We start from the raw sequence: 12,273 nt of genomic DNA on the forward strand, positions 1-12,273 counted from the left end.
TACAACAATATATATATATATATATATATATATATATATATATATCCAGTAGTGAGGCAAAAGCACACAATGCTCCTACCGCGTAGTTCACTGCTGGAATGTAATTACGTGAGAGGCACTTACTGTTGAACTTTATTATTCACTACGAGAGGGTAGAAGGCAACTTCTGCCCACACCCCGCAAGAAGCTTGCAACAGCCAAATCAGTGCCCACCGCTTAACAATACAAAACAAAAAACAGATAAAACCCCTCACCCCCTTCTCCAAAACCTGGTCAGACACGCAGACTCTATCAATCAATCAATCTCTCTCTCTCACACACACGTTCTTTCAATCCTGTGAGGTATTCTATTCACCTTTTTATTGCTGTTATGGCTCTAATACTACTAGATGGTGCTAGCCGCTACCTTTTTTTTTTTTTTTTTGATTCCTCCCTCAGCGTTTGTTTCCTGTTTGACTTTTTGCCGGGCACGTACGCTCTGTAAAAGAAAGGCCAAAAGAGGGTGAACAAAAAAGATGTAGAACGAGAAGAGGAAAGAGCAGGAGCGAGAAAAGTCTTCGTTTGTTCTCCTTTTAATTCATCTTGCTGTTTGTAGCAGCAAAGAGAGATGTAAGAGTGGCACATACACCCAGAGGGAGAGGGAGAGTGAGAAAGAAAAAGAGACGCGTTCCATCTCCGTCGAGCCAGCAGAGAGATGGATAGACGCCAGTGTTTTCGTTGAGCACACATACACAAACTTACAAATAAAAAAAAAAGAAGGGAGGGAGGTAAAAAAAAAAGGAACAAAAAGGAGGCGACGCCGTTTGCCCTACATCCGACAAAAAATAAATTGCCGCCACCATCAGCACCTCGTTACAAATATCATCCCAGTGGTACGGCAAGCCGTATGCTGTCTGCGAGACATCGTGACCAATCGTCGGTCGGGAGACTCCCCAAATTCATTTCTGGTACCTTGGCGTCATTCGCAGCAGCCGCGTTTGCCAGGATCCCCTCCACCTCAGCAAGTCGCCCCAATCGCTTTGCATCCACCGTAGACTCCGGCGCAGGATACGCCGCCACCCGGACAGTGCCACAGTGTTCACACTGAGGAACCTGTGCACTTCGGCTGTGCCCCCCGCATCGAGAGCAACGCCATGGGGAATACGGCAGCGCGGTGGAGTCGGCCGAGCGTCGTGTTCCGCAACCGCGACGCTGGCAAAGAGCATCCCAGCTGTTGTTCACTGACAGGCATACAACACAACGCCATGCATGAACCTCCACTCCTGCGATGGCGGGGTGCAGGGAAAGACAACGAGGGCAGTTAAATCCCCGCACCAATTGACCCCTGCAACTCTCGCAGACCCAGGTCTCATGCATCCCAAACAGCACTGGATCCACTCGCGGCGCGTCACAACCCCCGCACGCTTCAATAGATTCACGCCATGGTGGATAAAGGGCACCCTCGGTGTCACGATGGTGATGCTGGCACCCACACACGTGACACGACCAGGGGCAATCAGGTAAACCAGCAAGAAACTGACGAAGGACTCCTATGCACTGTTTACAATTCTGGCACCTTTCATCATCGATGCGAGTCAGCCAGTGACAAAACGGACAGCGCAGCAGTCGGCGTTGCCGTGCTGCGACGTCACGTGGGTGGATTCCATTGCACGATGGGCAGATATCCCCTACCGCCGACGTCGCCAGTCGATGACGAGGCTGCAATTTCCACTCCTTTCCGCACGTGACGCAGCAGCAGGCCGCGTGGTTACGCTTCACGCTGCATGCCCAGCACCACCGTCGAAGAGGGCTGTTGACCTCACCGCATCCACATCTCCACTCAAAGAAACTTGTTGACCAACCTTTGCCTCCAAGATCACAATCACTACAACTTCCTCCTCCTGCAGCAGCATCACCACCAGCCAGTGGAGAGTAGGCGAAACACCCCTCACAGTACCACAGAAACGGCGTCACAGGCAGCTCCTTCGAGCCGGGAGTGACATCAACACCGTCTGCGAGAATCTGGCGACATGGGTGAGGACGGTGACAACCAAGGCAGGTATCCATGTAGTCCCCGGACGCCGAAATCCACGAACAATGCGGGCAAGTCCACTCATGTTCCACCAAATCTCGCGACACGCATCCTATGCACGAGACGTTCATTGCCTGAACAGGGTTCACCTTTCGACACCCGCATTGCCAGGACGGAACCGACTTTCCGCCTACATGATCCAACATCAACGGTGCTGCCAACAAGTGCGACGAGGAAATATCACGAATGCTCAGACGCAGCGGACGACCAATGAACGCCCCCCACTTTTCCAGTTCAGCTGTATACCGCTGCATTGACTCAGGTAACTTTACAACCGCTTCAAGTGCGGCATTTATACGAGCGCCCAAGTTTAACAAACCATACCGTGCAGCAAAACATGAATGATCATGGCTCTTCATAGCATCATACATTTCACTGCCTATGAGTTTGCGTGGGCTAAGGAGAATCTCCAGCTCCTCGTGACGAAAGGCTCGCTTAACATTTTCACTCCCTGCATCAGCCTCAAGACAGAGAAGCATCTCCGTAACAACAGCCACCGTACAAACGTCAAGAAGACCGCGCATTGGACCAAAGTGTAGTCGTTTGCATTTGGCCAACATGCTTTCTACTCCTGTGTCACGAAGAAGTCGCAGCAACTCCCATGCAGTGTCAGAGGAGACATCGCAATCAACTTTCCCGTCACCGCCATTCCTACACCAAGTGTGAAACAAATGCATCACACTGAGAATAGCCTCCCGGTAGCGATAACCCTCCGCATTGTCATTCTTTGAAAAGACGCAAATGTTCATAAGAAGTGTAACGGGGCGTGACAACGCCGTGTTGACGGTGTCTCCAGTCCAACGCTGCTGACGGAACAAGTTATGAAAAGCAAAAACAGCATACTCGAGTGTACACGTCCATCTCCTTTCACGTTCCATCCCTGATTCGCGACGACCAGGGATAGTTAGGTAGTATTCAAAGAGCTCTGCATCATGCAACAGAGCAGTGCCATCTTCTGGCATAGCAAGTTCCTCTCCATCTACTACGGCACGGAAGAGTTCGGCATATTGCACAAGACGATACTGCTCCACATACAACTTTCGAAGCTTGCGCAGAAGCACCGGTGGCATGCGAGTCAAAATTGTACCATCCTTCAATGGGGGTAGGAGTTTTTGCACGCGTGTAACATCGATGTAATACTCACGCACCATGGTGAGCAGCTCTCGGTGAGCACTATCAAATGTCACAGTTTCTGTAAAGGCAGGATTGGCGGATAACGCAAAGAACACCTGGTGCCAGTAATGCAACTGATCACTGGGATCACTTGGTTTCTCCTGCTCAATCAACCCCCACCATGCAACCGGAGGCAAGGTCCGCAAAGCAGAAATGTCCCCTGTCGAGGATGAGGATACAGACTCCCCATCATCGCCCCACAGCCATGGCAGCCAGTCGAGATGCACAGAAGGGACCAAAAAACGTGCAATCTCTTGACGCGTATGTTTATTATCCAGCACGCCACGGCGGTGTAACAGCAGCAGCAGAATCACATGTAGGGGACGATTGGCGTTATTAAGAAGAGCTTCCGGTGACCGCTGCACTAACTCCGCACTCGTGGTGAGTGCGAGAGGAGAAAGAACAGTGTCCTCGCAGTCAGCCCGTATAACCAGCGCCATGTCGTTCGTCAAAGCATTCCGACACACGTCACCTGCTGGACGAAACCGTCTCATGAGAAATCGCTTCTTTGCAGACCCCAGAGGCTTCCTCAGCATGTATGGAGCACTTCATGGGCAACAGGGAAAGCAAAAAAGGCAAGGAAAGCAGAAAAAAGAAAAACGCAAACCATCCGTCTACCAAAGCAATAGTATTCCGCATCTACCATCGCTGCCTCTCCCACGCACCACAAAAAAAAAAAAATTTAACTAAAAATACAAACCATGTCCCGCTACCGCACTTCCCCAAATTCTCACTGTAAGTAGAAAGAGAAAGCACCCGAGACGTCTTCTATGAGAAAATGTCAAACCTAGCGAGTGTCCCATTGCTTATTGCAGTCTACCAGTTGGCACAAATAATAACAACACAATCAGAAAGAAAAAGAGAGAGAAGCAACCCTCCCCACATATATATATATACATACATACATATAATGCAGACAGTGTCCGAGTACGTAATTATAGTTTTTCATGTGTGTTCATCATTTTTAACACACAGACACATGTAGCACAATAAAATTTAAAAAAAAAACATAAAAAAAGATAAATGTCAGAAAGAAAATGATGTGCTACTGTTAATTCCTATCATATCCGCCTTCCTTTTCTCTTCTGACAAGAAACGATACCGTTGGTGAGGTGGATCGTGACACCGCCGTTCAGCAGTGACCACTTGGTCTGACGATTGCTGATGGGAACGACAAAAGCTTGGGGAGAGTGGATCTGTTGTTGCACAGCTAAATGTGTCGTCACCGAATTTACCTGTCGTTGGTGTCCTATTTGCGGCAGCGCTCAGACGTCGCTTGTGATCTTCCCATGCAGACAACCAGGCAAGTCGCGCCTCACGCAAGCGTGACTCTTCCGTAAGTACCCTACCTCTAAAACGTCGCTGCGGAGACTCCTTGCGACGCAACATCAAAAATAAATCATTGTCACTATTATTTCGGTTATCCGCGAGAGATTCATCGAGCTGCTGCGGCTGCGGATGCTGGATGCTCGGATTCTGCCCGAAAGCATCGTTGAGAATATGGCGCATAGTGGGACCGTAGATGTGCACAAGATCCTCTTCAAGCTGCGCTAATTGCCGCCTCCTTTTGTCGATTATTTGCCCGTCTAGCGCCCTCCTCAATGCTCGTTGATTGTGCTGCTCATCCTCGCGCATCCGCCACTTCTGCAGGTCGAGAACTAGACTCTGAGAAGCACGTGCGTGGCGAAGAATATCATCGATACCGTCCTCCCCACGGGGAAGCACACCCCGTTTGTAAAGTTCATGCTGTCGTTTCACGCGACTTATTCGTCCCTCCTTAGGACCACTGCCCACACGACAATCCTCTGCCCACGGCGGTGTTAAGGCAGAGTTCCCATCCCGCGCAGCAGGCAAAGTGTTAAGTGTCGAGTGTAAAGCTCTGCGTTGAGGCTGTTGAGAACTGCCGGCTGCGACGAGTGACACACTGCCAGCCTTGTCCCTACGTAATGGGGGACCCTCAATCGGCCGCCACACCTTAAATCGCTCTTTGACAGATCTATCCTCCGATTCCGAGTCATCATGGATCGGTTCCCTTTCCTGTTCTCCCTCCCCCTGTTGATGCTTCTGCGGACGTGACACCACTGCATTGTCATCTACATCTTTTTCCTGTTCATCACAATCACCGTCGTCCCTCCCTCGTCCGAACCAGAAGAGCCCATACTTACTGTCGGCGTCACGCGGGTAGGATTTTGGTTTGGGTGCACAACAGCGAAGTGAGTACTGCTCGCGTATGCGAGCCACTTTCTCTTGCAGGCAATGACCAGCATACTGTCTTTCATCCATTACCTGGCATCGCTGCTCCCCAAGTGCCTGCCTCTCCTCCTGTGTTAACTGCTTCTCGTCCTTAAGGAAGGAGAGGTGCAGGTACCGCATAAGGTCAAACTCCCCCACATTCACCGACGCCATATTTCCGCCCACCTACTCACGTGCTTCTCTCTCTCTCCCTTCCGCCTTCTTTCCCTTGATGTCAAAAAACAAAGCGATTTGCATGCAAGCTGCGCACACTTTTTTCTTCTCCCCACTCTCTCTCCCTTTTGGCAGCGACAGGGGCTTCTGTGCATGTGCATGAGTTCCCCACGAAATGAATCCACAAAAAAAAAAAAAGAGGGGTGGATGGGAGTAAAATAATAGCAATCCGCCACGTAAACAATGAAAGAGCACACCGCCACCCCGTCGCAAAAAGAAAGATTCACGCATTATTCTCGATGTTTCGTTTTTTTCTTTTGTGCGTCTGTTTGTATTTGTGTGTCTGCAGGTGCATATTTTGGGTGTTTCCCCTTCTTTTACACCTCTCCCACATTCCTCACAAAAAAGGTCTTGGACTAGTCGGAGTCGTCCCACTCGCTACGCTCCGTCGGCTTAACCTCAACGCGTTTGTCGTACTCGTAGCCAAGATCGCCGGGTCGCAACGCGTTTTCTAAAAACCTCTCCTCCATCTTTGCTTTAAACTCCTGCAGAGTGACATCGTCGGCGTCGTTGAGGTCTACGTTGTCCAGAGCTGCCTCTGGGTCCCGGTAAAGGAGACCTACATCAGCCTTGTTCACTGCACTCAAAGTTTCATGCGTCGCTTTCGCTCCCTTCCCCGAGTCCACCGCTGCGGCGAGCGCAGATGATAACTCTTGTTGTGGATATTGCAACGGCGGGTACGCACTTTCATGCGAAAGGTCATTCATCGTGCTACTTGAGGTGCGCCCTCTGTCGCCGTCCTCTGCGACCTGCCTCATAAGGCTCTGAAGACGCACAAGGTAGGCACGAAACTGCTCTTCGCTGAGCAAGGTGCCATGGGTCCGTGCAAGACGCTTGGCGATTTGTGCGGTCGGTCCGCTTTTGTGCAGAATAGGGTCTAAGTAAATGCGGTAACAGCGCAATTTCCCTGAACACATGCATAAAATATGTATTTGTGACGGATGAGCGCAGAGCCCGACACTCTTCAGCAACACGGGATTATCGCCCGTGGGATCCAACTTCCACCACTGCGACGGCGTCATGGCGTCAAGCAGCGGGCGCTCTATAAGATCGCTGAGGAGTTCGTCAACAGTAACTGTGACAATAGCATGCGATGCAAGCTCCTGTACACGGTATTCGGAAAACCTCGCAATTGCCCGACCTGGTATGGAGACGGTGAGCATTGCAGCACAGGTTTGAAGTGCGTCCGCGTACTCCTTCAACCTACACCCTGCGGGGTACAAACTACGCGTCACTGCCTCAGCCTCCTGCAAGACCTCCGAGTGAGATTCCTTTATGCGCTGCCGCAAAGCACCATGGCGGGTGGTCATTTCCCGATACCACTGCGTACTCTTCAGCGACGATGGGCTTCGAGCAACAGAAAGGTCGTCACTACTGCAAACACATCGGGTACGAAGCGCCAATTCGTAGAATGCCGCATCCGGATCGTTGTTGTATTTGCAGTACAGATGGTACACGAGAATCCACAGCTCAAGTCCCAGGTCCGTCAGAGACGTCTTCTCTTCCATAACCTGCCTCTACTCAATCAAGACCAATGCCACCACCTCGGGCTTCCTAATGACCTCCGTCACACGCGGTGAAAAGCGTGAAAGCAGCAGAAAAAAAAAAAAACGTCGAAATTGGTGCATTCAATGCGGCCCCCTCCACGCACTGTTATCTCACGTGGAAGCAACCAGCAAGGGTTGGGGTGAGACAAAGAAGGAAAAAAAAAAACTAGGAACACAAAAGGAAGGTATTGTTAAATACGAATGCAGGGCGTACCTACCGTGTTTGCCGTCTCGGCCGCTTTCTACCGCGCCGTGCATATGTGTTGTTTGCTGCCCCACGGATAACCGGTGGGTCTAGCCACGACAGCATCTTTAACCGCACCATCTCGCGTTGACGATAGCCCTCCTGTTGGCTAGCGGCTCTGCGATTGGCGTCAATGCGTGCAAGTGTAGAGGCGGTGTTTGCCACAAGACGCAGTGCCTTTGGTCGCATCTGTGGTGGGTGATTAATAACAAGGTCCGAGTTACTGAGAAAACCCGTTGTTCTGAGTAGAACACCAGAATCATCGGCGCGTTTACTACCCAGCTTCGCCAATTCCGTAGAGTCCATCGTGGAGAGCGCAGTGACACCACCGGCGATGGCAAACAGCTGTGATGTAATACCCGTCCCCAAAAAGGCGCAAAGGTTTGGGCATATCAGAGGCATGGAGCGTTGAATGTACTCCAGAAAGGTCTGCTTTGCCGCCTCGAGGGTGTCAATCTCCTGGCAGGCCTCGAGGACACGATGCAGCTCCTCCTCACTTAACTCCCGCCCCGCAGTCGTGGAGGCGCAGGCAATCACAACCGCAGTAAGCTGTGACGGCACCAACTCGTCCAGCTGGTCAATGATAACGGAAAGATCCATGTTATTTTGCACCAGTCGCACAATACGGGCGTAAAGCACACTGTCTGAAAAAAACATGGCCAACTCCGGAAATCGTTGTCCATAGTGTGCCCGCAGGTACACAGCAGCTTTGCTCTTCTCCACCTCAATACGCAAAACAAGTGTACTAGAATCAATGACAAATTGGTACTCGGGCTCTTCCGGTAAGATGGTCTTCTTCACTTCATCTTGTTCGCTGTAGTCGCTCAGCTTCTGCAGCATCCGGCTCATGTATGCGGAGCGCAAGAGAACCGTCACCTCCTTCACGCTATCAAAGCGAAGTGCGTCATCTTCAGTTGTAATTGCCTGCGCTGTCGCAAGTGTCTCTTCAGCGTATAAATCCGCTGCGTCTTCTGCGCCGTCGTAGCGTTGCGGCTCCTCGCCAAAGTTATCCCAGCCCTCCTCATTGTCGACCATCTTGGTCCGGCTTCATTGTCCACGTTGCAAAAGAGTGAAAAGAAAAGAACAAAAAAGATAAGGCAAAAAATTGGGCGTAGAATGTAGAACAAGGAACAGGGGAAAAAAAACGAGACTAAACACCCAAACTGTAATAAACATAGCCGTAATAAAAATACAAACATCTCGAAAACGCTGCGAATTTAATAAACGGATACTAGTCAGACTTGTGTTCTTTTCACATTCTCTTTATTTTCATCCTCCGCCACGCCTGCTTGGCCGCACGCCATCTTCTTCGCATGTCTTCCACCCCGCCTGAGAGAACAAAAGGGCACAGTGAGCCGGAACACAGGAAACAGAAAACAAAAACAAAAAAAAAAATAGGTGAATAGGAATTAATGATTATCCACAGAACTGCTCCAGCCGCTGCTGAGGGAGGCTTCCATGTAGCCCTCGTCATACCAAGCGTTCCCATAACGCACGTTACGGCGCCGCATCGTGTCCTCCTCATCCTCCAAGTCAGTCCGCCCCGTCGTGTCACTGCTTGTGCTCGGCTCTTCTGGGTACTCATTAGCCGAAAAATCCGCCGCGTTACTGTCGTACTCGTCGTCTCTGCGGTGGTCAGGATAAATGTACAGGCCCGGGTCACAACCCGCATTCTCCTCCATTAAAAAACAGTCCTGCCCGTGCTCCCGCAGCATGTCATAGATTGAAGGTGCCTCTTCGTAGTCGAGGCGGTCGCCACACGCGGCATCGCACAGCCCCAACGATAAGTTATACTCTGGTGATTCGTCGTCCCGAAATCGCTTGCGATGCATACGGTGTATCCCCAAGCTAAGATTCGATGTGTCCACCCCAAAACCCTCTTCAGTTCGGGTGATGGTCAAGTCATCAAAACAAAATTCATCGTCAATTGCGGCCGCTTCTTCTTTTTTTGCTTCCAGTTCGTCCTCCTCTTCCAGAACTTCCTTATCAAGCACATACAAAGACCATTCCCCTGCGGCTTCTGCTGCTATATCCTGCCCGTCGACCTTTGTTTCCTCCGTTTCGAGTGTAGAAATTGAATTGAACTCCCGCTTTGGCTCCACTGCCGCACAATCCATCACCATACAGCCTCTGAGATTCCACAAACGTTTCACAGACATCTGCAGAGATGGCGAGGGAAAAACATCGTCGTGTGTGTTACGCGTCGCCTGTACTGAAAGAACGGGAACACCTACCTTTGGAAGGAACCGAAAGTGCAATGTACATGGAGTTTGCTCCGTACCCAACGACGCAGACGTTGACGACGCCGCATCACACCCTGCACCTCCCACTATACTGTTAACATCTTCTTTGTTTTCCAGGCGAATCCGCAGGCGAGGCGGGGCTGTATCACCCATACTCGCACAGTCCCAGCTGCGCAAGCGCCTCACGCGCATGTACACATCCCGCGGGCGTGGTGACACACTCCCCTGGAGCTCCGTCGTTCGCTGCATATGTCCGTCGCACCCGATCATTTCTTCGCACACATCACACCACAACTACCGTTTCTCCATGTAATTCCATCATGTGTCGAAAGTTGAAAAAAAGAAAAAGAAAAATGCAGAGAAAGACACACATCTGTGGATGTGTGTATATATAGAGGAAAAGGAGCAGAATGCATAGAATCAAAAAAAAAAAAGGGGAGGGGGAACAATGGATACGCAAGAGACAACATTATCGCAACGCAATAACGAAAAGAATAATACATACTGAGACGCGTACACGGCCGCCCTCCAGAGAAATTCTCGGAGGGTGCAATCAAAACTAACATATATATGTGGCCACAAGTGCATAGATCTCTATCTATGCACGTTCTTTTATCATCTGTAGACCTTCTTGCGGTTGCTTCTCGCCTGGAGGACAAGTGTACACTCATCTGCTTTCTTGCTCTCACTCCTTCTCTTTCCTTGTAACATCGTTCCGGCACTGTCCCGCCTCGTCACATTACGATTCACCGCACTTCTTCCTGTGGAAGATAAACGCGAAGCGACAAGGCACCTTAGGCAAACGAGAAAGCAAAGAAAAAAAAACGACAAAGAAAGATCAAATAAATAAGTAAAAAAGTAATAATGAAAAAAAAAAGTCAAAGCAGGCAAGGAATTTCCTATTCTTTTAATTTCTCTACACTTGAGTCGTACGCAGGACCGACAAAGTTCCTGCAAAAGATGCCTTTTTCTACACAGAGCGTGTCTATAGTCGTACCGAAGGCAAAATGTCCTGTATTCTTTTACCTGTGACACGATAACAGGCAAGAACACCAAAACCAAGAAACACAAATCCAACAGCAAAAAATCCACCACATGAGGGTGGAAGCATTTTCCTGCATAAATTTTCAAATCTTTCCTGGCATGTGGCATTGTAAACGTTCGACGAAACACAGGTGGGCGCACAGACACGTGACGGCCAGGAAACCGGTTGCAGCGTGTGTGGGTCAAGCGTCGTCACACCGTCCTCGGCAACCAAATAGCATGAAGATACGTTGGGCAACCCTGCTGCCGTCAGATTGCTGACGCAGCATTGCGAAGGGGCAAACCCTGAACATTGCAGCCGTTCTTGAAATTCGCAGATAACGTCTGGGGCACGTGGCACAGCCAACTCCCAGACATCGGCCAAAAAATTAGATGAAACCACTTTAAGATACACAACCAAAAGTAGCATGCCGGCCTCAAGTAAAACGAAGGCCGGTATTGCAACAAGTACCGAGAATAATACAGAGGCGAATTGTGTCTCTCGCCATGCCGAGACTACGCCCACAAGTCCCACAAACAAGAAGAATATTCCAGGGCACACCAAGAAAAAAAACAAAGTTGTGCAGTTAAGATGAAGTCCCATCTGCTCCGGTAGGCTCCCCACAACGGCAACGAAGATAAAAGCAGCGACGCCTATGATTATCAAAAGAGTAGAGAAGCACGCGGTGAGTATGCGGTGAGCAGGGCAGTCGTCACACGCCCTGTGCGACCTCTCGTCACCGTTAGGCCGAATGTATGCGTCGCTCGTCCAGTCAACCTCCTCATCGGGGACGTACATATCTATCAGCTGCATTTGCTCCTTTTCAGCGGTAGAGGTCCCCAGTAGCTTCATCTTGGGCATATATATATATATATATATCAAAAGGACGCAGGTGCCTTAAATTATTTTTTGCTTTTCAGGTGGTGTTTTTATGAATTTTCCCTCAGTACGTACTGACCAGAGAAAATCGCAAAAACACAGGGGATGATAGAGTACAAATAAATAAATAATAAAAACAAAAAGTGCAATACGCAGATAACACCTACTCCCCTCCCATTTCTTCACCCCGTCTTAAGCAGCCTTATCTAGCAAACAGGCGTGACACACAGCCGCATCGGGATCCCTCTCTTTTCCATACGCACACACGAAGAACCTACAAATTTAAAAGGCAGGAACAAAAAAAAGCAATGCCTAAAGTAGTGTCTAATTAACTCCTAAAAAAAAAAAAAAAAACAAATAAAAAAATGTTTCACATTGAAATAAAAGGGAACAAAAATACGTGCAAAGTGCCCGTTCCCAGCAGTGCAAGCACACCGTGGGGGGCGATAAAAAGTGTTCCGTCGCACCTCCACCTCCACCTCCACCTCCACCTCCACCTCCACCTCCACCTCCACCACAACCACAACCACAACCACCACGAATACTCCACAAAAGCAATTGAAGTGTAAACGGCGTGATTTATTGTTCCGTGGGGACCATCTTAGCGTCCACATGGGACGGATTCT

General features: G+C 49.8%; 6 protein-coding genes and 2 pseudogenes across 6 annotated transcripts, besides 7 other annotated features; all 8 read right to left on the reverse strand.

Annotated features, from left to right (window-relative positions):
- The first annotated feature begins 7 nt into the window (after positions 1–7).
- Positions 8–45: a microsatellite.
- A 362-nt stretch (positions 46–407) lies between these two features.
- Positions 408–424: a microsatellite.
- A 206-nt stretch (positions 425–630) lies between these two features.
- Positions 631–663: a sequence feature (GA-rich).
- A 198-nt stretch (positions 664–861) lies between these two features.
- Positions 862–3,780, reverse strand: TraAM80_05751 (uncharacterized protein; the record flags this gene model as incomplete). The annotated part of the gene is made up of 1 exon (XM_029382620.1): positions 862–3,780. The coding sequence occupies one exon, from the start codon at positions 3,778–3,780 to the stop codon at positions 862–864; it is 2,919 nt and encodes a 972-aa protein (XP_029237605.1).
- Positions 3,781–3,807: 27 nt separating this feature from the next.
- Positions 3,808–3,850: a sequence feature (A-rich).
- A 277-nt stretch (positions 3,851–4,127) lies between these two features.
- Positions 4,128–4,154: a microsatellite.
- A 116-nt stretch (positions 4,155–4,270) lies between these two features.
- On the reverse strand, positions 4,271–5,650 carry TraAM80_05752 (uncharacterized protein; the record flags this gene model as incomplete). The annotated part of the gene is made up of 1 exon (XM_029382621.1): positions 4,271–5,650. One exon carries the CDS (start codon positions 5,648–5,650, stop codon positions 4,271–4,273), a length of 1,380 nt encoding a protein of 459 aa, XP_029237606.1.
- Positions 5,651–6,066: 416 nt separating this feature from the next.
- Positions 6,067–7,218, reverse strand: TraAM80_05753 (uncharacterized protein; the record flags this gene model as incomplete). Its single annotated transcript, XM_029382622.1, has 1 exon — positions 6,067–7,218. The coding sequence occupies one exon, from the start codon at positions 7,216–7,218 to the stop codon at positions 6,067–6,069; it is 1,152 nt and encodes a 383-aa protein (XP_029237607.1).
- A 253-nt stretch (positions 7,219–7,471) lies between these two features.
- TraAM80_05754 (putative trans-splicing factor) lies at positions 7,472–8,536 on the reverse strand (the record flags this gene model as incomplete). Its single annotated transcript, XM_029382623.1, has 1 exon — positions 7,472–8,536. The coding sequence occupies one exon, from the start codon at positions 8,534–8,536 to the stop codon at positions 7,472–7,474; it is 1,065 nt and encodes a 354-aa protein (XP_029237608.1).
- A 323-nt stretch (positions 8,537–8,859) lies between these two features.
- Positions 8,860–8,899: a sequence feature (A-rich).
- Positions 8,900–8,910: 11 nt separating this feature from the next.
- Positions 8,911–9,993, reverse strand: TraAM80_05755 (uncharacterized protein; the record flags this gene model as incomplete). Its single annotated transcript, XM_029382624.1, has 1 exon — positions 8,911–9,993. The coding sequence occupies one exon, from the start codon at positions 9,991–9,993 to the stop codon at positions 8,911–8,913; it is 1,083 nt and encodes a 360-aa protein (XP_029237609.1).
- A 502-nt stretch (positions 9,994–10,495) lies between these two features.
- TraAM80_05756 (hypothetical protein) lies at positions 10,496–10,701 on the reverse strand (annotated as a pseudogene).
- A 28-nt stretch (positions 10,702–10,729) lies between these two features.
- Positions 10,730–11,620, reverse strand: TraAM80_05757 (uncharacterized protein; the record flags this gene model as incomplete). Its single annotated transcript, XM_029382625.1, has 1 exon — positions 10,730–11,620. One exon carries the CDS (start codon positions 11,618–11,620, stop codon positions 10,730–10,732), a length of 891 nt encoding a protein of 296 aa, XP_029237610.1.
- Positions 11,621–11,627: 7 nt separating this feature from the next.
- Positions 11,628–11,647: a microsatellite.
- A 213-nt stretch (positions 11,648–11,860) lies between these two features.
- Positions 11,861–12,122, reverse strand: TraAM80_05758 (hypothetical protein; annotated as a pseudogene).
- Positions 12,123–12,273: the final 151 nt, after the last annotated feature.

Source organism: Trypanosoma rangeli (genome assembly GCF_003719475.1).
Source record: "Trypanosoma rangeli strain AM80 chromosome Unknown Tra_15.4_contig_00194, whole genome shotgun sequence".
NCBI lineage: Eukaryota > Euglenozoa > Kinetoplastea > Trypanosomatida > Trypanosomatidae > Trypanosoma > Trypanosoma rangeli.